The sequence below is a fragment of the Haemaphysalis longicornis genome, unplaced genomic scaffold (genome assembly GCF_048455015.1).
Source record: "Haemaphysalis longicornis isolate Haplotype H1 unplaced genomic scaffold, Haemaphysalis longicornis Haplotype H1 scaffold_4, whole genome shotgun sequence".
NCBI lineage: Eukaryota > Metazoa > Arthropoda > Arachnida > Ixodida > Ixodidae > Haemaphysalis > Haemaphysalis longicornis.
The window spans coordinates 149,102,928-149,130,264 of record NW_027526361.1 but is presented as its reverse complement, the minus strand read 5'-3'; the positions used below and the strand labels follow the sequence as shown (position 1 = coordinate 149,130,264).

Here is a 27,337-nt window from a genome sequence, read left to right as displayed (position 1 = left end):
TCACGCCAAACTCGCGGAGACGATGCGGTCCACTCCGCTGCCTGCGAGTATGCACGCCAGGCCGTCTCCGACCGGAAGCCTCCTTCCCCAGACACCTCTCTCTACCCCCCCTTATCTCCCCACCCACTACCGCCTCAGCCGCCGCAGATTTCCTCCCCCTCACCCTCGTCTGAGTCATCACGAAGCCACTACCCTCCGAAGGCTACAAACAAACTCTTACCCTCACCGTACCCTCCTCCACAAAATGTACCCTACTCAATACTACACGACCTGTGCCTACTGTCCATCCCCTGGCACCCTATACCACCTGGTATGGGAATGCCGGCAATCCCCGTGTTTATCTCCAATCCCTAACCCTACTTACGAGCAGTGGGTGGACCGGCTGACCAGCTCGGACCTTGCGGCGCAACAAGAAGTCGTCGCTAGAGCCCGGGCAGCCAGCCAGGACCAGGGCATCCCGGACAAAGGACCCCCCCACAGGGCTGGCGCCCCAGCCATCTAGCACCAAATTTGCTTGTTTTCATTAAACGTTTACTTCTCCTCCTCTCCTGCAGCTCCACTACTCATTCCATTCCTCGCATTACCGACTTTTTTTTTCTTTCCCATTTTTCTATCACCTTGCCTTTCTCACTCACTCCCTGAATTCCTCATCCCTCTTTCAATGCTAAAGAAAGGAAAGGGCCTAAGCACCCCCAAAGCCACTGTTTTTTAGTGCCACGAACAGATACAATGCTAAGCAAGCCCATAATTCTGATCGCGCCCAAAACAGACCTGATACGTTCCGGCTACCTTCCCGCCATCCTCTTTGTGAAATAGTCCTGAATTTGCAACGGCCTCCGGGCCAACCAGATTTATACATTGAGGGTATTCCTTGCTGAAAGATCATGGCAAGCAGCCCGCAAGCCTGCCAGATATTTTTATCAGGATAGCAATAGGTGTTCTCCGAGGAAACCGTCGGCAGGCCGAACGAATACAGCATATTTTAAAGTCTTTTTCTCGGGTGGTTGAAGAAACCCCCTGCTTGTCCCTACTTCCAAGAATTATCGTTATCGATCGCTTAGATTGCCTTGTGTCTTCAGGTTACGTTGCTTGATTTTCTCACGGAGCCGTCCCGTGTGGTCCCTGCGGGCTTCCCTCCTCGTGGCATTTTGTTCACAGTCGGATGTGATTGTCAACAATGAGGAATTCTTGAAGTCACACGACACATGTAAGTCTTTCGCCAAACCAAAGCTGTTCTCCTATGATGTTTCCATGGGTTACCACGCTCGTAGTTAACTAGTCAGATCATGGTCATCGTCAACAATACTATATGCGGATATGTCCGGATATTCGTCATCTTGCGACGAGAACCGTTCTGCCTCGGCGCACGGCTTTTCGAATTATCCAACACTAGTGTCATTGTTTGCAATATTCGTCCATAACATTTCGTTCACTCGTCAAACAACAACGTGTGCGGGATTCCCCGCTTGCAATTGCAGGGTCGAAAGATCTCCTAGGCTACTCAGGGAGCCAAGCAAGAACAAAACATTTCAAAGGAAGCGATAAAATTTGGACGGCACAAAGGCTGCGCCGATAAAGGCGTATGTAGAGCAGAGTAATGGCGTTCTGATGATTTGCACATCCCAGCAAACACATTACTTGCTGCAGATATTCTGGAGGTCTCAGCAATCGACATTACAGATGTCCAGGAGACGTACGTTTGGGGTCAAAATTACACATATTTAAGGTTGCTACAACTACAAAAACCTATCCAAATCACGCAAAGGATAACGTAGAATCTACCTCTCGTGGTACATTTATAGGCTGTTTATGGAATGTTACCTTGGTGGTACAGCTTATGAATATTGTAGTGGTGCGTATGCAAGACGTATATGTATGTCTAGTCTACATTGTTTTGCTGTCTTTGGCACAAACATTATTTTGTTATATCCATGTCTAGTGTACATTAGTATGATATTGTTGAGATGAACAAGTATGCATTAAATTTGCATTCTTTATACATTATTTGGAGCTTGGCCAGTCCCCTTTGTGAGGTTGCCTACATGTTTTGAGCACTTGTACCACTAATACATGTCTTTCTAGCTATTCAGAGCACTGTATGCTGTTACTTGACACCTCGCTTCTAGAGAAAGTGTTTCCGTTTTTGAAGTGCTTCGTTTTGCATGAGGTTTGATAAGGGAAGGGCCAAACTTACCAAAGACTCTTGCAGACGCACACAAAGCACAGCTCCAAACATGAAATGTCACATCGAAAACAAGAGGCAGTAAGTAACAGCAAACCAGTCCTGATCAGCACAAGTGCCCTTCACACTAAGGCAACCACACCGGTGTCATCGAAATTGACCACGAAGCACGGCTTTGCAGTCCTTCTGCAAATAAACTATCAGAAAAGCAAATAAAAAAACAAACTGATCCTAATGACAGTATTTTCATGCTAGCTGCAAATAAGTGCAGCTGGGCACAAAGAAAGCTTTCAAAGTACATATAAAACACAAAAGAGTTCAGGTGAAATAGTTTATATCGACTTCAGAATAATCTAATACGTTTTTGCAACACAAGCACTTAAAGTGTGATGCCTATCTGCCCTGCCCTAAAAGGTGCAGATTAAGTAATTATAAGAATAGCACAAATATACATGACTATAAATAAGTAACATACTGCAGAAACATTGGCAAAAATAGGAAAGAAAGGAAAAATGCAAACACACGGTGCAAGAACAAGATAGTTATGCAGCTTCAAATATCTCACACTAAGTGGAATGGGCGGAAAACAGCGCAAGAAAAGTGTGGAAACAGGTGTGATTGAATAGTGGTTACAAGACAAAGGCAAATTTACGAAACTTCAAATAACACATCTAGTGAAAATATTGGCAAAGAATAAAACAACAGCACCTTGGAAACACAAAAGTGGTGTTGAGTGGTGGGTGCGAGCGCCATAAGCTACTTTAAATGAACCGACACTACGGAAATGGTTATGAGCACTAGAAAAGACGGTGTATATACAGAAATGACTGTACGACGGTTACAAGAGCAGTAGAAATTTACGTGACAAAATGATTTACACATAGCGAAGCTGCAGGACAACAATAACACAACAAAACACTCCAGAAACAAATTATTGAATGGTGGTTAAGAACACAACACAAAGTTGCACTATTTTGATGTTTCACACAATGTGATATGCTTTGGGAACAAAAAAAAAACGGACAAAGACAGAAATTCTTGAATAATAGTTACAACAAGACCGATTTACACGACTACGTAATTCACACCAAGTGACACGATCAAAGAACAAATACACAAAGTAAAAATACATGGAAGCACAGAAGTGATTTAATGGTGCGTGCCTCTAACACTCAGTTATGACAGGAATTCCTGAACACTTTGCGTTCTTCTTTGCGGTGCCAGAAACTGGCAAAATGGTTGCAGACCGGAATGGTCGGAAAGTGAGCAAAGATTTCGTGGTCCAAAGGCTGAAAGAAATTTAATTCCTTTTCTAGCAATAAAAACTCTGAAGCCGCAGATTGTCAACAAAGCTGAATTTGCACAGGATGTGGCTGACAATTAAAGTCTTGGCCCTATACATTATTTGGTAAAAGAAATTGATGTCTGTAACAACACTAAGATATCTTGTTACACACAAGTCAAGATACCACTCGCATGTGAGAAAGAGTGCTTCCCTTTTTTCCAAATCAGGAGAACTACTCTGCCAAGTCGACTGTCAACAGTAGCTTGAGCGGGCGCCTTGTGCACTGTTGCAGTAGCAGCTCCCTTGCCAGCCAGTTCTTCAATCAAGGCATGGGTACAGGGAAATGGACACAGGAAACACTGGTATACTAAAAAATGGCAGCCTACCATTGTACCTGAAAAAGAAAGTGTATGACAGCTGCATCTTAGCAGTACTCATTTACGGGGCCGAATCGTCGAGGCTCACTAAAAGGGTTTAACTTAAATTAAGGACACCTCATCAGGCAGTGGAGCGGGAGCTGATGGGTGTAACATTAAGGGACAGGAAGGGAGGGCAGCGATTGAGGGAACCAACCTGTGTTAGGCACATACTAGAAAGTAAGAATAATGAATGGGTGTGAGCAGAAAATGTACAGTGAAGGCGAAAGAACCATCGGTCATTAGGGGAAGAGAGCGGATAGCTAGAGAAGGCAAGTGCGGCAGGAGGGGGCAAAACGTTAGATCATCAGATGAGACGAAGAAGTTTGCTAGTATAAATTCTTCGCAGTTAGCACAGGACCGGGATAACTGGAGAATAATGGGAGAGGCCTTTGACCAGCAGTGGGCGTAGATAGGCGGATCATGATAATTAAGATACAGAAATGGACGGTGATGTTCTTTCGAGGTTACTACACTGAACACCAGTCACATTCAGTGTGTACCGAGATATGATACGAGTTTTGCGACCAATACATCGCTTGCTGTAGCGCAAAATGCATCTGTATACTGTTTAATTAAGAGGTGGTCGCCTGAAATATCACGCAGTATCTGTGGCCCCCACTGGTAGTGGAGCATCTAAAGAGTTTTTTGCTTGATGAAAAGAAAAAGAAAGAGAACTAGTCATCCGACACAGTACGCTCGCTCCGCGCATCAAACTACGGCACAAAAAATAAACACCAAAGCATGCTTTCATTCACACACTTCCATTCATGCCACATGATAACTCCAACCTTAGCACACACCTGCAAACAACGAGTCACTGTGCACAGAAATCGTCTTTAACGGAACAATTTGCAGCCTCCCTTCTTGATGCCGGCAAATCATGTAGCAAGCAAATAAAAATTTAAAGATTGGGCTATGATCATGGTGCAGATTATGATTTCTGTCATTTGGAATGCAGACGCAATACTTTTATGGTCAGTAACAAACTGAAGTGGATAATGCGAGCGGGAATGTGCATGAGATTGTTTCACCTGTTTTTGTCCAATTATATTATTTTCGTAACGACAACTCGGTTCGTTGCAGTGACCCGTAAAAAATTTGAATTTTGTGGATTTAACACTGTAAAGCTACACATAGAGATGTATGCTAATTAAAGAATAGGCCTATACATTGATAGCATAATGAAACCATGCATGTGAATTGAAGTCTCGACACTTGGGCAGTATTTTTTTCGCCTTTGTTCTGATACGGCTGCCGCTTTCTGGATCAAACCGCATCCTTCGGTTATCAGAGTGACACCTTAGCCACTAAGCTGCCTTAGCATGTTAAAAAATTTTAGGCACGTTGAAGATAACCAACAAATAAAGGCCGAATGCTGGGCCTCACTAAAGGAACACGTACATAACTGGAAAATGAAAAACATACAGGTACACCTGCAAAACTACTGAGGTTGGTTCCCACAATTGCTGTTGAATTCCAAACCTGAGACTCCACCTTTCCAGGACAGCCCACCCATATAAGCAAGTTTTGCAGCTATAAACAGTACACTACGAGCGTCGCATAAACTGGACAACTGCCCTTTTCCACCCACAATACGCTGATGTTTATCTCACTGAAGTATACCTCAAGTCAAGTAACAAGCCAGCAAGTCCATCAAATATGATCAAACACTGCCGCCCGTAGGGTAAAAACAATTATGCATGCTCCATTATTATACTGTTTGGTATTTTTGAAAACCAGTCCCTTTGTTCTGTTTAGTTGCCCCTATAGTGCAAGTGGAGCCCCATCCCCTAAACAGACAAGTATAAGAAATGGTGGTACACGCACTGCACTGGATCATTTGCTGTACGCTTTAAATATCAGACGTCCTTAATGGGAAAAAATGATGGGTGTTGAGATGCAGAATCAAACGTGGTTAATTCGAACTTTCCATTTATTCAAATTGATGATTTTATCTTGCTAACATTACGTGCTTTTTAATGCGCAAGAATGCGCTGTAATTCTAAGGAGCCGAAATACACGAGTGATCCCAAAATGCCGCCCGAATAAACATCCTATCAGCACAAGAAAACTAACATGGTTCCGCCTTTACCTAAGGCATGCACCCAGCGTATGCCACGCACCCGCTCTCGTTCTACGTGCCACCCTGTACTGGCCACGTTTTCGGACCCTTTAGCACTCAACAGTGAAAATTTTGATGGCAGCAGAGAAAAATCCTCTCCCCCCTTCCTGAGTTCCGTCAGTCTGCATAGGAACTAGCTTGCAAGCATTAAGCAACGTTTTCTGAGTCACAACGCAGCAATTGAACAAAGGGGCGCACGACTAATCACTTAAGTTGGGAATAGGCATAACTATTCTAACCTAACATTCAGGTCGGATCACATGTGGAGCCTGATGCAGAACACCCTAAAAGGGTTTCATTTCATCCTTTAATTTTGAATTTAAATTATAAGTTTGGACATATACGTCATAACAAACCACCCAAAGATGTAGCAGCGTCATCAAAGCAACCAAAGACGCACTAAGGTCAAATCTGGAAAAATCGTAATGTGAGGGCTCATGTCAAAAGGAAATGAAAACAAGAACAAAAAGAGCAGGGTATGCTCCTGGAACAAACCCCAGCTTGCTCGGACCCTTGCCAAGACCTAACTATACCTCAGGCTGCGATAGTGGAGAGAGACCCCCTGGAAACGCTCCGTGAGCTTCAGACTTTGGAACGAGAGCCTGCTGGCCTACTGGGCAAACGAGCTTGGGCTTTCAACCCATGACCGTTCTGGAACGCACAAGAGGCTGTATGGCCCCTGGTTTCTGGCGGCAACGGCTGTGCTCGCTACAACAAAGATTTAATCATATGATCAATGTCCGCATTGGCCCTACTAAGACAACCTTAAACCAACTATGACTGCCAATGTGAGGTTCCGCTTTTTATAAGAACTATATTTCGTGAATGGTGACTCTGTGGACCCTTTAGCCCAGCATACAGGTCCCATCTGAACTTGCAAAATATTTTTCTGTCTATCCTAACCACTTGGCTGATTGAAGTTACATTATAGACACGGATTAAGCCATGTCCACAAAAGGTGGCAAAAGGAAGCAAGCATGAACCCGAACAGGGTCATTACCATGGAAGTTAACATCCTGCAGCATAATCGTGAGCTGGGCTAGTTGGTATACAGGGTGTCCCAGCTATCATGCACCAAGATTTAAAAAAAGAGGAAAGGCGTAACTCGAAGAAAACCTAGTGCATAATGTTCGCAGTACTGTGAAGAAGCGGAGAGTAATTTTTTCGTTAACGAGACTTAATTAACTAATTGTAATTAATTATCTAACTCGAGAAATACTGTCCTAATCACTAAAGTGTCAATGAGGCACTTGTAGGTAACCACGAGGGGCATCTAACTGCGGTATTTTCAGCGATGAACTAATTGCGTACACATTTATTCTGACTGATAAAGAAAACCCGCGAAATATGAAAAATACTACGTGACGGCGCCTCCGCGCGCACCGTAAAGCAACGCCCTCAAACAGGCTGCCTCTGAGTTAGCCAGAATGAAATAGACAAAAGAAAGAAAGAAGAAATCGCGACCGAGTTTGTTCCTTATCTGCACACGCGTCCCGCGAATCTTGCTGCGGCTGCTCCTTCCATGCATGCTATTATCAAGGTGATGCGCTGTCTCTTCGGGTGGGTAACACGCAAAGCAGTTGCTTTCAATCAGCTTTGCTTGGGGACGCTGCTTCACAATGCGCGCGTAAGCGTCGTCACGTGGTATTTTTCATATTTCGCGGGTTTCCTTTATCAGTCAGAATAAATGAGTACGCAATTAGTTCGTCGCTTAAAATAGCGCAGTTAGATGCCCCTCATGGTTACCTACAAGTGCCTCATTGACACTTTAGTGATTAGGACAGTATTTTTCGAGTTAGATATTTAATTACAATTAATTAATTAAGTCTCATTAACGAAAAAATTACTCTCCGCTTCTTCACAGTACTGCAAACATTATGCACTAGGTTTTCTTCGAGTTACGCGACTTCTCTTTTTTTAAATCTTGGTGCATGATAGCTGGGACACCCTGTATATGCGTAACTAAATCTTTAGAAAGCACATCACTGATAAACTCGTACTCTTGACCAGTTAGAACTACGTTTATAGGTGAAGTATACGTTGTACTGCAGTACGCATCAAACTAGTGCAAGAACTTTTTATTGCACAATCACTTTCAAGCAAAGCCTTCCCTTAATTTAAAGAGTATTTTCGTCAAATTTCCAGTGGCCACTGTATTGAACTTTCCGAAGCTTGAATGCGATTGTAGTCAGTTGTTTAGGCAGGCTTTCAATAAATTAAGTGCATTTTGCTTACGTTCATTCGGTGGCCTTTAGGTTTTCAAGCAAACAACGGCCATGTAACGGTCGTGGCTGAGGCATTGCTTAAAAACCTGCTGGAATGAAACCAAAATAGTCGATCCCTCCCATTTCCTTTGGCTACTACTGCACCTACTATACCCTGATACTAAGCAAGCTGAATATTTTATAAATTCAACTTCGCATTGATGCACACATATTGAGGCTATATAAGAATATCCACCACGCAATCCCTAGAATGCAGTGCAGCGTGCCGCATGACATTGCATTGGCTTGCACCAGAAGCAACATGAGGAAAACGAGTTAGCAAATCTGTCTCAGTAATGCAGCACATGCAAAATATTAGGACTTGGGTGCTTGGGTGGCATTTATGCAACAAAAATGACTGGCATGCGGAATATTCAGGACGCCAACAAGATGCACGTGAAGTAAAACATGATACCAGCAATCTGCATTTGATACGGGCTCAATTTCACGGCATGCAGAAGGCATTTTTTTGTCGCATAGGTGGCGTGACTTGACTTTATTACATGCTATTGGGATAGGTCTTCCCCACTTAAAAGTTGGCAGTCAGTCCTGTTACGAGTTTGTTGTTACGTTTGCACTTAAGTGCTAGACGTAAAAGAGACACAAACTTGTGCGAAAACCAGGTTGATATTGTCACGAAGACAAGGACGATGCAGTTGTCTTGAATGAGAAACACGTTTATTGGAGCGAACTTGTGCTCCCCTAACAAACTCAAAAGAATACAGAGGCGGCGAAGCAGCGGTCAACAAAGTGACTTGCACAGGCGAGTGTCGTCGAATCGAATGCCCCGGCGTCCGCACTGCAGGCTTTTTATCTTTTGGCGCGCGTGGTTCTCGAAACGTCGATTCGCATCGAGAACATAGTAGATCCAAGAAGATTATTCTGGGCTGTTCACGTTAGATGGGAATGCTCTCCCTATCACAACAGATAACTTATGCGGCACAGAAAGAAAGAATGGAACACGCGCTTCCCTAGCCGCAGAGATAAAACAGACCGGCGCAGCCGGGCGGTAAAAGCAAAACACAAATAAACAAACCTAATGTATGGTTCGCGGCATTACCCCCCCTCCAAGAGTGCATCGACCCGATGCTAACATAAGCGACAGTCCGAACAAATGAAAATAAAAGTTCGTCATCGTGCGTAGAAAGGTTTTAAGCGAACCACGTGGACGACGTCAGGCCGCGTGCGTTGTCGTGATGTGCCGGAGCCACCATCGGGGATCACTTCGTAGGTGAGTTGGCCAACACGTCGTAGAATCTTGTAGGGTCCGAAATACCGTCGCAGGAGCTTCTCACTGAGTCCGCGTCGTCGGATGGGAGTCCAAACCCACACACGGTCTCCTGGGCGGTACTCGGCGTCTCGGCGGCGGAGGTTGTAGTGGCCCGGATCCACCAGCTGCTGGTCCGTTATACGAACTCGAGCGAGTTGGCGGGCCTCCTCCGCACGTTGAAGATATCCGTGGACGTCGGCGTTGAGGTCGTCGTCTTCTACGTGCGGAAGCATGGCGTCGAGCATCGTAGTCGGCCTTCTACCGTAGACAAGCTCGAACGGCGTCAGCTGCGTCTTCTCCTGGATAGCCGTGTTGTACGCAAATGTGACATACGGGAGCACTTCGTCCCAAGTCTTATGTTCAACGTCAACGTACATTGACAGCATATCTGCGATTGTCTTGTTCAGACGTTCTGTTAGTCCGTTCGTTTGGGGGTGGTACGCCGTCGTTCTTCGGTGATCCGTGTTGCTGTAGCGTAATACTCCTTGCATCAGCTCCGCAGTAAATGCCGTTCAGCGGTCTGTGATTAGGACTTCCGGGGCTCCATGTCGCAGCACAACTTGGCTTATAAAGAACTTCGCCACTTCTTGTGCAGTCCCCCTCGGAAGAGCGGCGGTCTCTGCGTAGCGCGTCATGTAGTCTGTCGCTACGACAATCCACTTGTTCTGTGATCGTGACGTAGGGAACGGGCCTAAAAGGTCCATTCCAATCTGTTGAAATGGTCTCGATGGGACGGCGATCGGTTGCAGAAGTCCGGCGGGTCTTGTCGGCGGCGTTTTTTGTCGTTGGCAGTCACGGCAGCTCCGGACGTAGTGGGTGACGTCAGAGGTAAGGCCGGGCCAGTAGTACCTCGCCTTGATTTTTCCAATAGTGCAGGCTGTGCCCAGATGTCCGGACGACGGGTCGTCGTGGGACGCTTCCAAAATTTCGTCACGAAGGTCCGCGGGGATGACGAGAAGGTAATTCGCTCTTTTTCCGGGCCTGAAATTCTTCTTCACAAGGATGGAGTTTCTCAGGCTGAATGCTGCTAAGCTGCGTTTGAAGGTCCTAGGAACGGCAACGTTGCATCCCTCGAGGTACTCGATTATGACGCGTAAGTCGGGGTCGGCACGCTGCTGGGCGGCTAGGTCGCTCTCCGTCACGATCCCGAAGAACGCGCTGCCTTCATCAGAGTCTTGTGGTGGTGGTTCGACGGGGGCGCGGGACAGGCAGTCGGCGTCGGAGTGTTTCCTGCCGGATTTATAAACGACTGTAACGTCGAACTCCTGCAGGCGCAAGCTCCACCGCCCAAGACGACCAGAGGGGTCCTTCAAATTGGCGAGCCAACACAGCGCATGGTGGTCTGTTACAACCTTGAATGGCCTTCCATACACGTATGGGCGAAATTTTGAAATCGCCCATATAATAGCCAGGCACTCTTTCTCACAGGCAGAATAGTTTTTCTCCTTCTTCGACAGACCACGGCTGGCATAGGCGATCACCCTTTCGCAGCCGCTTTGCTTTTGGACAAGCACGGCACCCAAGCCTATATCACTGGCGTCCGTGTGCATTTCCGTTTCGGCATTTTCGTCGAAATGAGCGAGCACGGGGGGGCTTTGCAGGCGTTTTTGCAGCTCGCAGAATGCTTTTTCTTGGTCGTTTTCTCAGCTGAAAGGGGTGCTATCTTTCGTCAAGCGCGTGAGTGGCTCTGCAATACGTGCGAAATTTGCGACGAAGCGCCGGTAGTATGCGCACAGCCCGAGAAATCTTCGCACGCCCTTCTTGTCTTTCGGCCTGGGAAGTTCGCAATGGCTGAAGTTTTTGCCGGGTCAGGTAGGACGACTCCTGCGGCGTTGACGACGTGGCCCAAAAACTTGAGTTCCCCGTAAGCGAAACGGCACTTTTCAGGCTTCAGCGTCAAACCCGACGTACGAATGGCCTCGAGTACAGACTCCAACCTTTCAAGGTGTTCGTCGAAAGTCCGGGCGAATACCACTACGTCGTCGAGGTATACGAGGCAGGTGTGCCACTTAAGGCCAGCTAGCACAGTGTCCATGACTCTTTGAAACGACGCTGGTGCTGTGCACAGCCCAAACGGCATCACCTTGAACTCGTATAGGCCGTCTGGGGTTATAAATGCAGTCTTCTCTCGGTCTCTCTCGTCCACTTCAATTTGCCAGTAGCCGGTCTTCAGGTCCATCGATGAGAAATACTTCGCGTGGCAGAGGTGGTCGAGGGCGTCGTCGATTCGGGGGAGGGGGTACACGTCCTTTTTCGTGATTTTGTTCAGTCGCCGGTAGTCAACGCAAAACCTTAATGTGCCGTCTTTTTTCTTTACGAGTACGACGGGCCCAGCCCAGGGGCTTTTCGATGGCTGTATAATGTCGTTGCTGAGCATGTCGTCCACTTGAGTCCAAATGGCTTCCCGTTCGTGTGAAGAGACGCGGTACGGTGACTGTCGGGTAGGTCAGGCTCCATCTTCGGTTATTATTCGGTGCTTCGCTAGAGGGGTCTGACGTAGTTTTGCGCTCGACGAAAAACATTCGCTATAGCGACGCAACAAAGCCAATAATTTTTTCCGTTGTTCTTGCGGTAGCGCCGGATTCACGTCGAATGCTGCGGCAGCTTGAAGGTTTCTACGGGTGTGCGTTCAAAGTCAGCGACCGTGATCACGTCACTTGCTTCTTGCGTTTCTTCGAGGAATGCAATTGCCGCGCCCTTGTTTAAATGCTGGTACTCCTCGGTGAAATTAGTCACCGAAATGTGGGATTGGTGTCCCTTGAAGCGCGCAATGCCTCTTGCGACAGACACACCACGGTCGAGAAGCACCCTTTGATCAGTGTCTACGATAGCGTCGACGTCAGGAGCAGCATCTTCACAGTATACTGCGACCATCAAGCTTGCGCGGGGTGGCAGGGTGACATGATCATCGGCAATCCTTACAGCAGCACGTCGTTCGGCGTTCGGTTCTGGCGTCATGGAGTGATGGGGGGAAAAAGTTATTGACTTAGTCTGCACATCGATTATTGCACCGTTGTCCACCAAAAGTGCATTCCAAGAATTACGTCGCGGGAGCAGTTAGGCAGAACGACGAACGCCGCAGGGTACGTTGTGCCATCTATGGTGACGCGCGATGTGCACGTTCCACTTGGCGTCACGAGGTGGCCTCCTGCTGTGCGTATGTGCGGACCGTCCCATCTGGTCATAACTTTCTTAAGTTTAGACGCAAATGGTCCGCTCATTACTGAATAGTCAGCTCCCGTGTCTACGAGGGCGACTACGTCAAAGCCGTCGATGGACACATTGATGTCAGATGCAGTCTTCCTCGAGTTCCGGGTTCGCCGGGGCGTCGTATCTCTGCTTGTACGTGTTGATCGTCGGGCACTGTGCATCGTCGTTGTCGTCGTATTCTTAACGGACGTCTCAGTCAGGTCGGGTACGCGTCGCGCCGTGTAGCTGTCGTCGTGTTCGGGAGTCTCGTCAGGGTTAGGTCGGGTCGTCGGGATGAGGGCATGTCGTGAATCACTGTCTTCAGCGCGTTCTTGCGTCGTTGGAGGGTTTCCAGGTTTTCGCCGTAGAGCAACTTCACCTCCAGAAGTTGCCGCCTTTAGTTTCCCCCGCGTGGGCTGGGAGACCTTCCACGTGCGAAGTCAGCACTGCTACGGCGGGCCGGCGACTGGTACGGGTAGGGCGACGGCGAACGGTTGAAACGGGCTGGTCCACAGCTGGTGCTCGACAGGTATTCTTCCATCTCAGATGGGTGCTGGCCGGGTCGGGGGCGTGGTGCGTCGACGGAGAAACCACGTAGTCCGAGTCTCTTGTATGGGCAGCGATGGTAGATGTGGTCGGCCTCTCCGCAGTGGTAGCACAGAGGACGATTATCCGGTGTTCGCCATACGTCAGTCTTCCTCGGCGTCTGGGTTTGTGCTACCGGGGGTCGGGCGGGCGACAGTGGGCGGCGGTAGGGCGGGGCCTCTTGACGACGTGCCTCTTGACGACGTGTTGGAGCAGGGCGGGGTCGGTGAACAGCCGCGGAGTACGTCATAGCTTGGGGCTCGCAGTGTACTTCGGATGCCACAGAAGTTCCCAAAGCGTTTTGAACTTCTTCCCGGATCACGTCAGTTAGGCAAGCGACTTGGGGTTACGGCGTCGTCGGGAAAAGTTTCCGCAGCTCCTCTCTCACTACTGCGCGGATGGTCTCGCGTAGGCTATCAGCCGGAATCCGCATGTTGTCGACGTAGTTCGTACTGGCTGCGCCAACAAAGTTCCGGTCATACTGCTTAGCACGCATTTCGAGATTCTTCTCAATCGTGCTGGCTTCGGTCACGAATTCAGCGATGGTTTTGGGTGGGTTGCGGACAAGTCCAGCAAACAGCTCCTCCTTCACACCGCGCATCAAGAAGCGTAACTTCTTTTCTTCCGTCATTTCGGGGTCCGCGCGGCGAAATAGTTGCTTCATCTCCTCAACGAAGATCACGACCCCTTCGTTGGGGTGTTGTGTCCGCGTTTCAAGCATAAGTGCAGCTCGCTCTTTTCTCACAACGGTAGTGAATGTCTTGAGGAACTCCCTTTTGAAATGAGTCCAGTCGGTCAAAGAACTCTCATGGTTCTCGAACCAAGTTCGAGCAGCATCTTCTAAGTAAAAGAAGACATGCCGGAAAGTTTCTTCGTCGTCCCACCTGTTGAAGATGCGGACGCGCTCCTGCTTCTCCAACCATTCTTCGGGGTCTTCAGCGGGGGCTCCCCGGAACGATGGCGGTTCCCGGGGCTGCTGCAGGACGATTGGCGACGTTGTTTCTTGCACCATGGTGTTGGTTGCAGCGTTCATTTTCTTGGGCCCTTCTGGCATCAAACCGAACTCGGGTGGTAAATCTTGCAGGCGGAGGCTGGCTCTTGTTGGACTGGCTTGGCGGCTTCCCGAGGTTGTAGTGGGCATGAAGGGTGCTACCCAGCACCTCCACCAGATGTCACGAAGACAAGGACGATGCAGTTGTCTTGAATGAGAAACACGTTTATTGGAGCGAACTTGTGCTCCCCTAACAACTCAAAAGAATACAGAGGCGGCGAAGCAGCGGTCAACAAAGTGACTTGCACAGGCGAGTGTCGTCGAATTGAATGCCCCGGCGTCCGCACTGCAGGCTTTTCATCTTTTGGCGCGCGTGGTTCTCGAAACGTCGATTCGCATCGAGAACATAGTAGATCCAAGAAGATTATTCTGGGCTGTTCACGTTAGATGGGAATGCTCTCCCTATCACAACAGATAACACATGCGGCACAGAAAGAAAGAATGGAACACGCGCTTCCCTTGGCGCAGAGATAACACAGACCGGCGCAGCCGGGCGGTAAAAGCAAAACACAAATAAACAAACCTAATGTATTGTTCGCGGCAATATATATTGGGAAGAACGGTGTGCTACAAATACAATGTTGCAATTGCATTAATTGAATCTGCTATGCTAAAATGTTAAATGACTGAAAGTGAGTACTATCGCACAAATTTTGTCATTCTACTGTTTCTTCGCCAAAATCGCAGGAATAAATACACAGAATGTAAAAATGGAAATGCCTGCCACTCGTGTTCATTACATCACTGTCGCGCAAAATCCCCGTTCTGGTAAACATTTTCTCGTTCTGCTTTCTTTCTTGACTGTATAAAAGACGCCTTCTATGCTGCGAACACAAACAATTCCGAAGACAGTTCTAAGGCGTTGTGCCTCTACACACGAATGGGAAACGAGGCTGCGCTAACGAATATGGACAAAAAATTTACACAGCTAGGCCACAACGTCAAATCAGCATCGCGTCGCCAGTAGGAGCAATTGGTGTAGTGGCTGTGCGCGAGATGTTTACGTCCTGGTGGTGTTGCCGTTCCTATTGGATGTTACCCGGATTATGTTTTTATTATCTGAATAAAACTCAGTTGTAGTTCAGTGCTTTGCCCTATCCTCTTGTAGCGTACCGCGGGGTCGCAGCGCAGCGCAAGAGACAAGGTACCAGCGTGGCAGGCTTTCCGAATCGAACTGCCCGTGCCGTGCTGGCGCACCCAGCACTGGCCGCTCGTTTCTTTATTCTTCTCTTTCATAGCCAGCGCCAAGGCACCGGCTAAGAGCACCAACCAGAGGGCGCTACAGGGCCCCCCCCAGACAGAATGTCGAACGTGACGCGACGGCGAGGCAGGCGGGCGTTGGTTTTGGGGGCGAGCAGTGGTGTGTTTAGGCCTGCGATGTCTGCGCGGAGTTCGTTGGGTGGCGTCTCGAGGTAGGCCGGTTTGAGGCGGTCCAACGAGACGACTTCTTTGCGGCCATTCAAGAGGATGGTGGCGGACTTGTGGGTCTTTTTAAGGACACGGTACGGCCCATCGTAGGAGGGGGTAAGAGGCGCCTTTACAGCGTCCCGCCTGAGAAAAACGTGTGTCGAAGACGCCAGGTCGGGATGCACAAAAATGCGGTGGTCAGAAGACCGAGGTGGGACCGGTCGCAGGTGCTGCATGCAGTCCTGCAGGCATTGGAGGTACTCAAGCGGCTGGGGCGAGGAGGCCGTAGAGACGAACAAATCGCCAGGAAGCCGCAGGGGTGCGCCGTAGACAAGTTCAGCAGTTGAACAGCCGAGGTCGCCACGAAGGACGGCACGCAGGCCAAGAAGCACTACAGGAAGGTGATCAACCCAGTGCTCTCTATCCAAGCACGCAGTGAGAGCACTTTTTAGCTGGCGATGGAGCCGCTCAACGACGCCCTTGGCACAGGGGTGGTATGCCGTGGTGCGGCAGTGTTTAGTGCCAAGCAAGCGGCTGAGGGAAGTGAACAGAGTACATTCAAACTGCCTGCCTCGATCCGTGGTAACAATGCCGGGGCAGCCGAAACGGCAAACCCATGTCGCAACGAAGGCTTTTGCGACCGTTTCTGCCGTGATGTCCGGAATTGGTACGGCTTCGGGCCAACGGGTGAAGCGGTCAATCATTGTGAGAATGTACCGGCCATCACGGGAGGGAGGAAATGGTCTGACCAAATCGAGATGAACGTGGTCAAAGCGACAGCTAGGTGGCAGGAAAGGCAGCGCTGGGGTCTTCGTGTGGCGGGTCACCTTTGCTGTCTGACAAGCGAGGCACGAACGGGCCCACTGGCGGACTCAGTGGGCCCGTGTTGATGGCCGAGCATCAGTGTTGATGCTCAGCCAGACGAACCGCTGTGTAATGAGGCGCTGCGTGGCTCGGATGCTGGGGGGGCAGATGTCGTGGAGCGAGTGAAACCCAGCACGACGAAAGGCAGCCGGAACGAAGGGTCGAGGCACCGCGGCTGACACGTCACACCACAGTGAGCCAGGCACGAACGGATGAGGCACAAGTTGTAGACGAAGGAAACCCGGGTGGTCCCGCAGTGCCTGCAGCTCAGGGTCTTCAATCTGCGCCTGAGCTAGGCGTTCCCAGTCCACAGCAGATGCAGCAGTGCCGATGGAGGTAATGCGTGAAAGCGCGTCAGCAGCCTCGTTGTCGGTACCTGTGATGTGCCTAATGTCCGTCGTGAATTCCGAAATATAGGCGAGCTGACGGAGTTCCCGTGAGACGTACTTGGAGGAGTTTGTACGGAAAACGTACGCCAGAGGCTTATGGTCCGTAAGGACGTAAAAGTACTGGCCCTCCAAAAAGTGCCGGAAGTGCTGGATGGTGGCGTAAATGGCGAGCAGCTCACGACCAAAAACGCTGTAGCGCGTCTCGGCGGGTTGGAGCTTCCGAGAGAAGAAACCCAGTGGGTGCCACTCGGAATTGATTCTCTGCTGGAGAACAGCGCCGATTGCAACGCTGGTTGCATCTACCATCATGCGAGTGGGGACGTCGGTTCTCGGGTGGATGAGGAGCACCGAATCGGCGACGGCTTGCTTAGCAGCGTTGAAAGCGGCTTGAGCTTCGGGAGACCAGGAAATCGCGGATGATGAGCTCTTGGTTGTGCGTAGAAGCTCAGTCAGTGGATGCAGAAGCTCGGCGCAGTGGGGTATAAAGCGTCGCGAGAAATGCACCAGGCCCAGGAACTCACGAAGCTGGCGGAGGCTGGTAGGTTCGGGGAAATCCTTCACGGCTTGAACGTGAGAGGGTAAAGGGCGAATTCCCTGCGCCGAGATATGATGGCCCAGGAACTCGAGCTCGGACGTCCCGAAGACGCATTTCTGGGCGTTGACAACCAGGCCAAATTGTTGAAGGCGTTCAAAGAGTTCTCTGAGGTGACGCTCGTGATCTTGTGGAGTGGGACTCGCGACGAGGATGTCGTCAATGTACGCAAATACAGCCGGAAGGCCGCGCGTCACCTCGGCAATGAACCTTTGAAATGTTTGAGCTGCGTTGCGTAGCCCAACGGGCATGCGCACATACTCAAACAAACCGAAGGGTGTAGTGATGGCCGTCTTCAGGATATCGGCAGGCTCGATGGGGATTTGGTGATATGCCTCGACAAGGTCCACTTTGCTAAAGATAGTGCACCCTTCCAAGTGGCTTGTGAAATCCTGGATGTGGGGTAGGGGATAGCTGTCTGGGACAGTCTGAGCGTTAAGCGCCCGGTAATCGCCGCACGGGCGCCAGTCTCCACTTTCCTTAGGAACCATGTGCAGTGGAGACGCCTGGTTGCTGGACGACGGGCTGATAATACCGAGTTCCAACATGTGCTCGAATTCGCGTTTAGCAGTCGCGAAACGCTCACCGAAGAGGCGGCGCGGCCGAGCTGCGACTGGTGGACCACGCGTGACGATGTGGTGGGTAACGCTGTGCTTGGGCGGCTGCTTTAAGTTGCAGGGTCTCGTAACCTCAGGGAAGTCTTCGAGAATTTTTGCGTACGGTGACGAGGGAAGCAGCGGGCAGATGCCAGTTGGAGCGACAGTAGACAGTACGCCCAAAATGGAACGGCGCGTCTTTCTGTCAATGAGGTGATGTTGACGCATGCTGACGTCTAGGTCAAAAAGGGTCAGGAAATCGGAGCCGAGGATGGGCTGATTGACGTCGGCCACTACGAAGACCCACCGGAAGGCACGCCGCAAACCAAGGTCGAGGGGAGGGACCGCAGAACATACGTGGCGATAGAGGTAGAGTTGGCTGCACGAAGCGTAGGCCCAGGTGACTTAGAAGTACGCTCATCCTTGGTGGCTGGTAGTACGCTGACCTCAGCACCCGTGTCTACAAGGAAGCGAAAACCAGAAATGCGATCCATGACCAGGAAAAGGCGGCCGGGTTGTAAGGCGAGGTCAAATGCCGCCATCAGTGATCTCGCCTGGCGTTTCCCGACCAGCTGCATGGGGAAGTGCAGTGACGGGCGCGGTGCTGGAAAGTGCGATGGTACCAGCAGACAGACGAGCTTCGAGGGCTGCGCGAGCAAGAACCTCCCGGGGAAGACGAACGACGGCCAGGACGTGGGGAGGAGCCGCATCAGTGATCACAGGACGTCCTAAGCGCTTCAATAGAAGCGGCAAGTTGATCGATCCGAGCCTCTAAGCGGGACACGGCCGATGACTCTGCTGTCGAAGCGAGGGTAGTGACTGAGGGAGAAGTCGCGTCGTGAACTCTATCGGCAAGCTCAGCGGCGCGGTCGAGGGTGAAGTCCCCTGCAGCAGCCAAAACGATGCGAGTGGACTGTGGCAAGCGCTGCAGAAAGAGCTCTTTTAAAAGTGCACCGTTCGAGTCCACGTTGCTCGCGCCTACGAGCTGTCGCATGGAGTTGAGCAGCTGGGAAGGGCGGCGATCACCAATCTCTTCGTGGGTGAGCAGCACAGGCAGCACAGGACTGTTCGGCCTAAAACAGGCCGGTGTACTTTGGCCGGTGATTTTCTGTCCGGCCGTTTTCCGGCAGCCATGTTCGGCCCATGTCCAAATGTGGGCCTTTTGGCCGTATACGGCCGTACTCCCATGGCTGTCCAACGGCCAGTGTCCGTCGGCCAGTCGACCGGCTTACGGTCATACGGCCAGATTCCAGCCTTAGGGCTCCGGCCATTCCAAAGCCACCCGTGTACGGCCGAAGTACGGCCGCCGGATTACAGCCGAGATGCGGTCGTCGGACTCCAGCCGGACTAAAGCTACCGGAAATACGGCCGTGCTACGGGCATTGGAGTTCAGCCACAGTACGTTAACTGTACTGAGGCCGGTCACTGCATGTCGCGCAATCAGATGACTCATTCGCGCAGTGCAGAAGCAGCACAAACCCAGCATTTTGGGTCCAATGCAGCCACATCAAAGTGAGCTCGCGCGCAACCACCAGGCGTCAAGCTTTCAGCGCAGCCTTGCTTAATTACCATCCTCAGTTGACAGCAAAATTCATTTAATAAACAGTGCTCACAAATTGTCGTTCCTTTAATTGCTGTGCCTCTTTTACTGCCGAACACAGAAAATGTTCAGTTCTTTGTAGAGCTTGAATAGATGTATTGTCCAGGTCCTCATATCCTCTGTAGGGCGGCTTACCTGTAATAAACGGGGAAAGAGGAGGGGGGGGGCGGCGGAGGGTGCATACTTTAGTGGGTTGAATTTCAGAGAGATAAATTGCGCCGCTTTTAGCCAATTTCTTTTAGGGCAATATTCCGGAACACTTTCATGGTATGACTACATAAACTATTTTTATAACAGTTGCTTGACCAATTTTTCTGTATATAAAACTGGCGTGAATGCCTTTACGAAACGTTTTGGTTCTCAACAAAACACTCAGGAGCATTTAATATAACACTCCTTCACAAAAAAGTATGTCCAGTTTTTGCCCATTTTTCTTGCAAAGACATTTTCTACTCGATCAACTTTTCTGGTGATCTTGCGCAGGGCTGATCCTAAGAAGGAGCGAACAGGTACTTTCATTTTCAATCTATTTTAATGTTGTTTTCATGAGTACAGGTCCACACCACTTAATAGTCCAAAAGAACTTAATTTACTTCTAATGTCATACTATGTTCAAAAAATTCTAGACGCGTTGCGAATGACGCCCTGGTTCAGGTGGCTGGAGTTGTATCCCTCTGTGTTCACGCAAGGAAAGGCGTAAAATTAGACTTACATAATTTGTTTCAAACCAATAACATAGCAATGGTGGCATGCATACAGGAAACCTTGCATACTGCAAAGAATAGGGCAATAAATATTTTATAGCACAATGTTGAATCCGTAGGGTTCTCAACCCGTCGGAGGCAAACTTGCGCCCCTGGAAGTTCATTTATTTATTTATTTATTTATTTATTTATGTAATGCCTGCTTGCCTTTGCATGCATTACAGAAGGGAGATACATAACACTAAAGCATTAAATATGAGACAAAATAACAAAATAATTCTACAAAGCGCGCTGAAAATCGTCAATATAAACAGTTAATGCAATCATACGTGGAAGATAATTACACTGCAGTATTGATGTAAAATAAAATGAATTGCGCAAGGCGTCACCTTTAAAGGAAAGTTAATAATTTGCTTTAAACTAGTGGTCCCACTTTGCGATATGTAGAATGGCGCTTGGACTACTTCTCCCCTTCTACTCCGGTTTTAGAATGATAGATATTATGAAAAAAGTTCAAAATGTGGTTTCGTCTGAGATCTTTCACGTCCTGCCATTTCAGTTTACTTTTACTTTCTCTCCTGCTAAGCTGAGCGTGACAATTACCTAATCCGAATCGCACTGACATATTCTGAATGTTTTCGAGCGTATCAACCAGCTCTTTGGTGTAGGGATCCACGAAAACACATGCGTACTCCAAGATTGAGCGCACATGAGTGAAATACGGTTGTTCTTTTCAGTTAGATGGAGGTTCACTGAAATTTTGTCTCAGAAAGCCAAAAACATATGCAGCCGTTACTTTTATGGTGTGAACCTGCCATTTAACCTCTAACCACTCCCTAAATAAACTCTTAGGTATTTATATTCCTCGGCCGTTGTCACGGCAGCATAATTTACGGTATACGTATTCAATTGGAATGATTGGATTGGAAAAACATTTATTGTGCCTGCGGTTGAAGTCCAAGTTAGGACTTCAGACTTGGCCAGTGTCGTCCTCGCTGTCGCCACCAGGGTTAGAGGCCCCCCGCCCGTTACCTGGCTGTGAAGTCTCCTGCCTGGCCAACGCCACGATGACCCGCTGGACGGCCTCGAGTTGGAGGTCTTGGTTGCCAGATCGCTTAGCCTCTTCAAAGGCGGGTGGAAGCCTTCCTGATGTAGAATCTTCTGGGAAGTTCAGACAGTCCCAGATGATGTGCTCAAGAGTCGCGGGGGCGTTGCGACACACCCTGCACGTACCGTCGGGGTGTGCCTCCGGGAAAATCTTGTGCATGAAAGCCGGGCTCATGACCGTTCGTGTTTGAAGCTGCCTATATATGACTGCCTGCTCCCTGCTCAGCCCTTTACAGGGCGGCGGGAGGGTGCGTCTGGCGAGCCGATAGGCCTTGGTTATTTCGTTGAAGCTGGTCATTCGGTCTCTTGTACTGAACCACAAGTGATCACCACTTGACCCGGCGCGGTCTGTTAGTTCGCGCGCGCGGGCGTGTGCGGTTTCGTTATGGTTGGCGTTGGTGTGCGACACTTCCCCTGCGTGTGCCGGAAACCACTTTATTCTTGCCCTTTCCCGGTGTCTCGGTATCTCATTTAAAATTTTCGTCGCAGCAGCAGAGACCCTGCCTCGGGCGAAGTTCCTGATTGCCTGCCGCGAATCGCTGAGGACAGTGCGGCAGCCCGGGTCTTTGATGGCCAGTGCGATGGCCACCTCTTCAGCCTCTTCGGATGTACCGCTCGCTGTGCTGGCCGCCGCTCTGATGCTGCCCCCAGCATCGACGACAACCACGGCGAATCCTCTTCTGCTCGCATATTCGGCAGCATCCACGTAACGGGCGCTTGTGTCGCCGGCGTGCAGGTCCGCCAGTGCCTTGGCCCTTGCCTTGCGTCTGCCTTCATTGTATTCGGGGTGCACGTTGCGCGGGATAGTGTCCACGCGAATTTTGCTCCTGATCTCGTCCGGGACGGGCATCTTGGCTCCTTGTTGTTCGTGATATCGTATTCCAAGCTTCTCCAGGATTCTCCTACCGGGCTTGGTCATGGAAAGCCTCTCCAGCTGGGCAATCCTCTGAGCCTCGGCAATTTCGTCGAGGGTGTTGTGGATGCCCAGAGTGTACAACCTCTCCGTGCTGGTGCATTCGGGAACTCCGATGGCCGTCTTGTATGCCCTTCGGATGACTACGTTGAGCTTGTTCGTTTCGTCCCTCTTCCATTTGTGGAAGGCGGCCACGTATGTGATGTGGCTGAGGACGAAAGAGTGCACGAGCCTCGTGAGGTTCTCCTCGCGAAGTCCCCTCCGTCTGTTCGACACTCTTCTCATTAGTCTGATGGCGTTGGCCGCCTTGCCGACGACCCGTGTCACTGTTTTCCCGTTGCCTCCGTGCTCGTTAATAAGCATTCCCAGAATACGGATATCTGTGACTCTGGGTATGACGGTACCATCTTTGGTGTAGACGGAGATTTCCTCGCGGTCGCTTCTCTTTTCAGTGCGGGGACCTTCCCTGGGCCTGTATAGCAGCACCTCGGACTTACTCGGTGAGCATCTGAGGCCGGTGCCCTCGAGGCTTTCCTCGACCGTCCGTACCGCCCGCTGAAGCGCCTCTTCTACTCGAGCGTGGCTGCCGCCTTCGACCCACAGCGTGATGTCGTCGGCATATATGGTGTGCCCGACGTGCTCCACCTCTGCGAGTCTACTGGCGACCTCGATCATGACTAGGTTGAATAGGAGCGGCGAGATCACCGACCCTTGAGGGGTGCCTCGGCTGCCGTTCTCTTTGGCGTCCGTTGCGAGATCCCCCGCAACGATTTCTGCCGTTCGGCCCGTGAGAAAGCTACCTATGTACTCGTGGGTCCGCTTGCCCATGTTCAACTTAGAGACTTGGCTCAGGATCGCCGAGTGGTTGACATTGTCGAAGGCCCCCTGTAGATCCAGGCCCATGACGGCCCTTGAGTCTCGGGTGTCCCTGTCGACAATGAGGTGCTTCAGTTGTATCATGGCGTCCTGCGTGCACAAGTGCTGCCGGAATCCGATCATACTGTCGGGGTAAAGGTCGTTGTTTTCGAGATATTCTTGCCAGCGCGCTAGTAGGACGCGCTCCAGTACCTTGCCCACGCAGGATGTGAGCGATATTGGACGGAGGTTGTCCGTGCTCGGCGGCTTTCCAGGCTTGGGTATCAGGATCATCTTAGAATGTTTCCACTCCTTCGGTACGACTCCCGACCTCCAGCACTCGTTGAAGTATTTCGTGAGGGCTACAATCGAGCGGTCATCGAGGTTCTTGAGTGCTCCGTTCGGCACGTGGTCGGGACCCGGAGCCGATCTGCTGTTAAGCTCTTGCAGAGCCGTCCGCACTTCCTCGACGTCGATGTCTCTGTCCAACCTGTCGTTTGGGCTTCCAAAGTAATCTCTGTGGGTGACTTTCGGCGTGGATGGGATGTATTTCTCCAGAAGTTTCTTCTTCACCGCATCCTCGCCTCTTTCCTTGATTTCCGCGTGTAGGATCTTTGCAAGCCTATCCCTCTGATAAGACTTGGTCTTCGTCTTATCCAGTAGGTGCCGGAACAGGTTCCAGGTTCTGCCGTTGTGGAGTTGGCCATCAGCAGCGTTGCAGAGTTCGTTCCATTTCTGGTTGTTGAGCGCGTGGCAGTGCTCCTCAATCTTGCGATTCAGACCGGCGATCTTCTTCCGCAGCCCTCTGTTGAGCCTTTGCTTCTTCCATCGCTCTTGTAGAGATCGCTTCGCCTGGATTAGATGGACTAGCCTGCTGTCCATGCTGTCGACTTGAACATCCATCTCGATTTCTCTCGTGGCCAACCTCACGTCCCTGGTAACGTTTTTCATCCAGGCGGCGATGTCTTGGATGTGTTCGTTTTCGTCTGCGGCTTCGTTTCTTTGCCTTCTGAAGGCTTCCCAGTCGACCCATTTGTGCTTTCGTGCCTGAGGTGCGCTGGCTCCACTCAGTCGCACTGTAGTTTCCACAATCATGTGATCACTTCCAAGGTCCAGTCCGGTGTTCTTCCACTGTACGTCCTCCGCCACGATGTTCTTGACAAAGGTGAGGTCAGGGGTGGTGTCTCTGGACACCGAGTTGCCCGTTCTCGTCGGGTTGGCAGGATCCGTGACGAGGACGTACCCATTGTCGAGCGCATCCTGCGCCAGGTTTCTGCCTTTGGCGTTGCTCTTGACGTAACCCCAGGACTGGTCCATGGCGTTGAAATCGCCGCATACCAGTAGCTTGGAGCAGCCTGCCTGTGCACTGGCCTTGTGTAGAAGCGCCCTGAAGCGCTGCCTGCGTTTACTGGGGTTGCTGTAAACGTTGAGGATATAAATACTTTCCTTTCTTTTCCTGCCTACCACCACTTCCGCAAAGACGTGATCAATTGTAACGTTCGTGAGATTAAGTTCTAGCATTGTGTGCTCCTTCCTGGCCATGACGCATAGTCCCCGGCTATTGTCGTCGGTAGACCATAGCGCTCTGTAGCCATGTAGGGGGGGACGCACTGTTAAAGTTTCTTGGAGTAGGATTATGTCTGGTTTCCGGTCGCTGCTCTCGATGTGTTGCAGTAGAACTGCCCACTTCCTGTGCAGGCCGCGGCAATTCCACTGCCAAACGACTATTGTTGTTTCTGGGGCCATGACTCGTCTGTACCGGTAATGCCGCCCTGCGCCGTCGTGCGTGGGTCCTGGTGTTGGGATAAGGCCTCATAGCTTAGAGTGTGTTGGGTGGCTCCCTCGATCTGCAAGAACCGTTCGTGGTCTATCCTGCTTTTTTCGGCGATGGCCAACTTGAGCGAGTCGATCATTTTTTCCATCCTCGATTCGAACATTCGCTCCATCCTCTTTTCTAGCTTGCTCAACCTGTCCTCTAGTCGAGCTTCGTTGCTGCTAATTTCTTTGGTGCCACGTTTTTTCGTGATCCTTTTCTTGAATGCCGGTTCTTTGAGTTCCTGGGCATCATCGACAGTTTCCATTGGCTGCCCCTTAGGCAGAGACTCAGACGTGTTGGTCGAAGGGCCCGGGGCGGTGTCATTGCCCCTAGCCTCCGCCAGACATTGTAGGCTCTTCTTCAATTCATCTATCATTCTTCTCAATTCCTTGTTTTCCTCGCGAAGAGCCTCTATCATTTCGTGCTCCTTGCTTTGCGTGTGCTGTTTCTTGGTTGCATTGCCGCTGGCCTTTCTGGTGCTCTTGGCCGCATCCGCCCAGCTTACGCGGTCCTTTGACGGGGATCTTCCTTTCCGGGAGGTGCTGGGACTCCGACTCTGACGGCGCAAGATGCCGCCGTTGGATGGCGACCGGCCCTTAGAATTCGAACGGTTCCTCGAATGGGATCTTGGTTTGCGGGCGGAGCCCAGTACTGGGAAGTCGCTTTCCGATGGCAGCTGGCTCTCCTCTACCGAAGCGTAACGCCGCTCCCATTGTCTTTTCCTGACGACATATGGCGTCTTGTAGCGTGCCTTGCAGGCCTTATCACCCGTAACGTGGCCCCCACCGCATAGCTTGCATCTTGATGAGCATGGATGCTGTTCCTCCGGGTTGAGTTTGCCACACCCCCGGCATCTTCTTTCATTCGGGGTGGGACACACGTCTTTTCGATGACCAACGCGCCCGCACTGGTGACAGACATCCACCTGCTTGCGATAGAGAGAGCATCTTAGCAACGCCGACCCGTACCTCACGTAATTCGGAACCTTCGCGCCCTTGAAAACGACGATGACCGTTGTCGTTTCGCCGATTCTCTTGGCTCCTAGGGCTAGCGGATTACGCTTGTTGACCACGCGCTCGTCAATGTTGTCGGAGGTCTCGCTTATCGGGATTCCTCTGATGACTCCCTTGACCGTATCGTGCGGCGCAGTTCTGTAGGCCCACACTTCATGCTTCTTTTCCCGTATGGCGATTTCTTTGATCTGGCTGTATCGGGTGGCTCGTTCCTCATCTGAGGTGCAGATCACAACAATGTTTTGCTGAGCATTTACACAGAGGATGTCCTCGTACTCAACTTCCTTGGTGGTACCGGCCGCTGCATGTACAGCCGCAGTCAATTCCACTATGCCTAGCTTGGCCAAGTTGATACCTCCTCGAGGTCTCAAGACGATCTTGATGGTATCCCTGGGCAGCGCTGGCATTCTCGCAGCCTTGATCGCCGAAGATCTTGTTTTCCGGGCGCTAGCCGCTGCCTGCTTAGCTGCGGCTGCGTCTTTGCTCGTCCGCGACGGGGTTTCTTGTTGGCGACTTCGAGCGAGACGGACACTCGCCATTTTCCATCCTGCTTCTTGCATTTCTTCGGGTGAAATGTCCTCACCCTCCACTTGCACACTCATTTTTCCAAAATCCCTGATGGACGGAGTGGACGACTCCATCTCGGCGTCTAAACTTGCCATCTTGCGGGGTCGAGGTGGCCGCAGCTGATGTAGCGCTGGGCCTACCCTCGGTGACCACGCCTAAGCTTAGTGGCCTCACGCCGGTGAAAAGTCGAATAGTCCGATAAATCGACTTGCCTTTGATGATGTTGGTATCAATCGATGCCGTGTGCTTTCACGAACACATTGGTGAACACGAATCAAGGCTTAGAACTAATGGGCATTGCTAATTTGCCATTAGAAACGGAGCCGATGTGAAGCGCGTCCGCTCTCGCTATATCTTCGTCTTCCTCTGCAGGTTTTCTTGTAAAGGTGCCACGTTAACACACTGTTTAACATCCAAAAACTTTTCTGAATCAGCACACCAGGATGTTATTAAATTCGAATAAAGCTGCAGGTATACGAAGTCACCTTCATTCGCTATAGTCCGGTAAACTACACAGTACTTTTGAACAAAGCTATAGGGCCAATGC

The 27,337-nt window shown here is 50.5% G+C and overlaps 1 protein-coding gene across 1 annotated transcript; it reads right to left on the bottom strand.

Annotated features, from left to right (window-relative positions):
- LOC144180043 (uncharacterized) lies at window positions 1-26,630 on the bottom strand. The gene is made up of 5 exons (XM_077708450.1): window positions 26,179-26,630; window positions 23,726-24,793; window positions 23,245-23,539; window positions 22,533-22,710; window positions 1-41 (listed from the first exon to the last, which is right to left on the bottom strand). The coding sequence occupies exons 1-5, from the start codon at window positions 26,628-26,630 to the stop codon at window positions 1-3; spliced, it is 2,034 nt and encodes a 677-aa protein (XP_077564576.1).
- Between the last annotated feature and the right edge of the window lie 707 nt (window positions 26,631-27,337).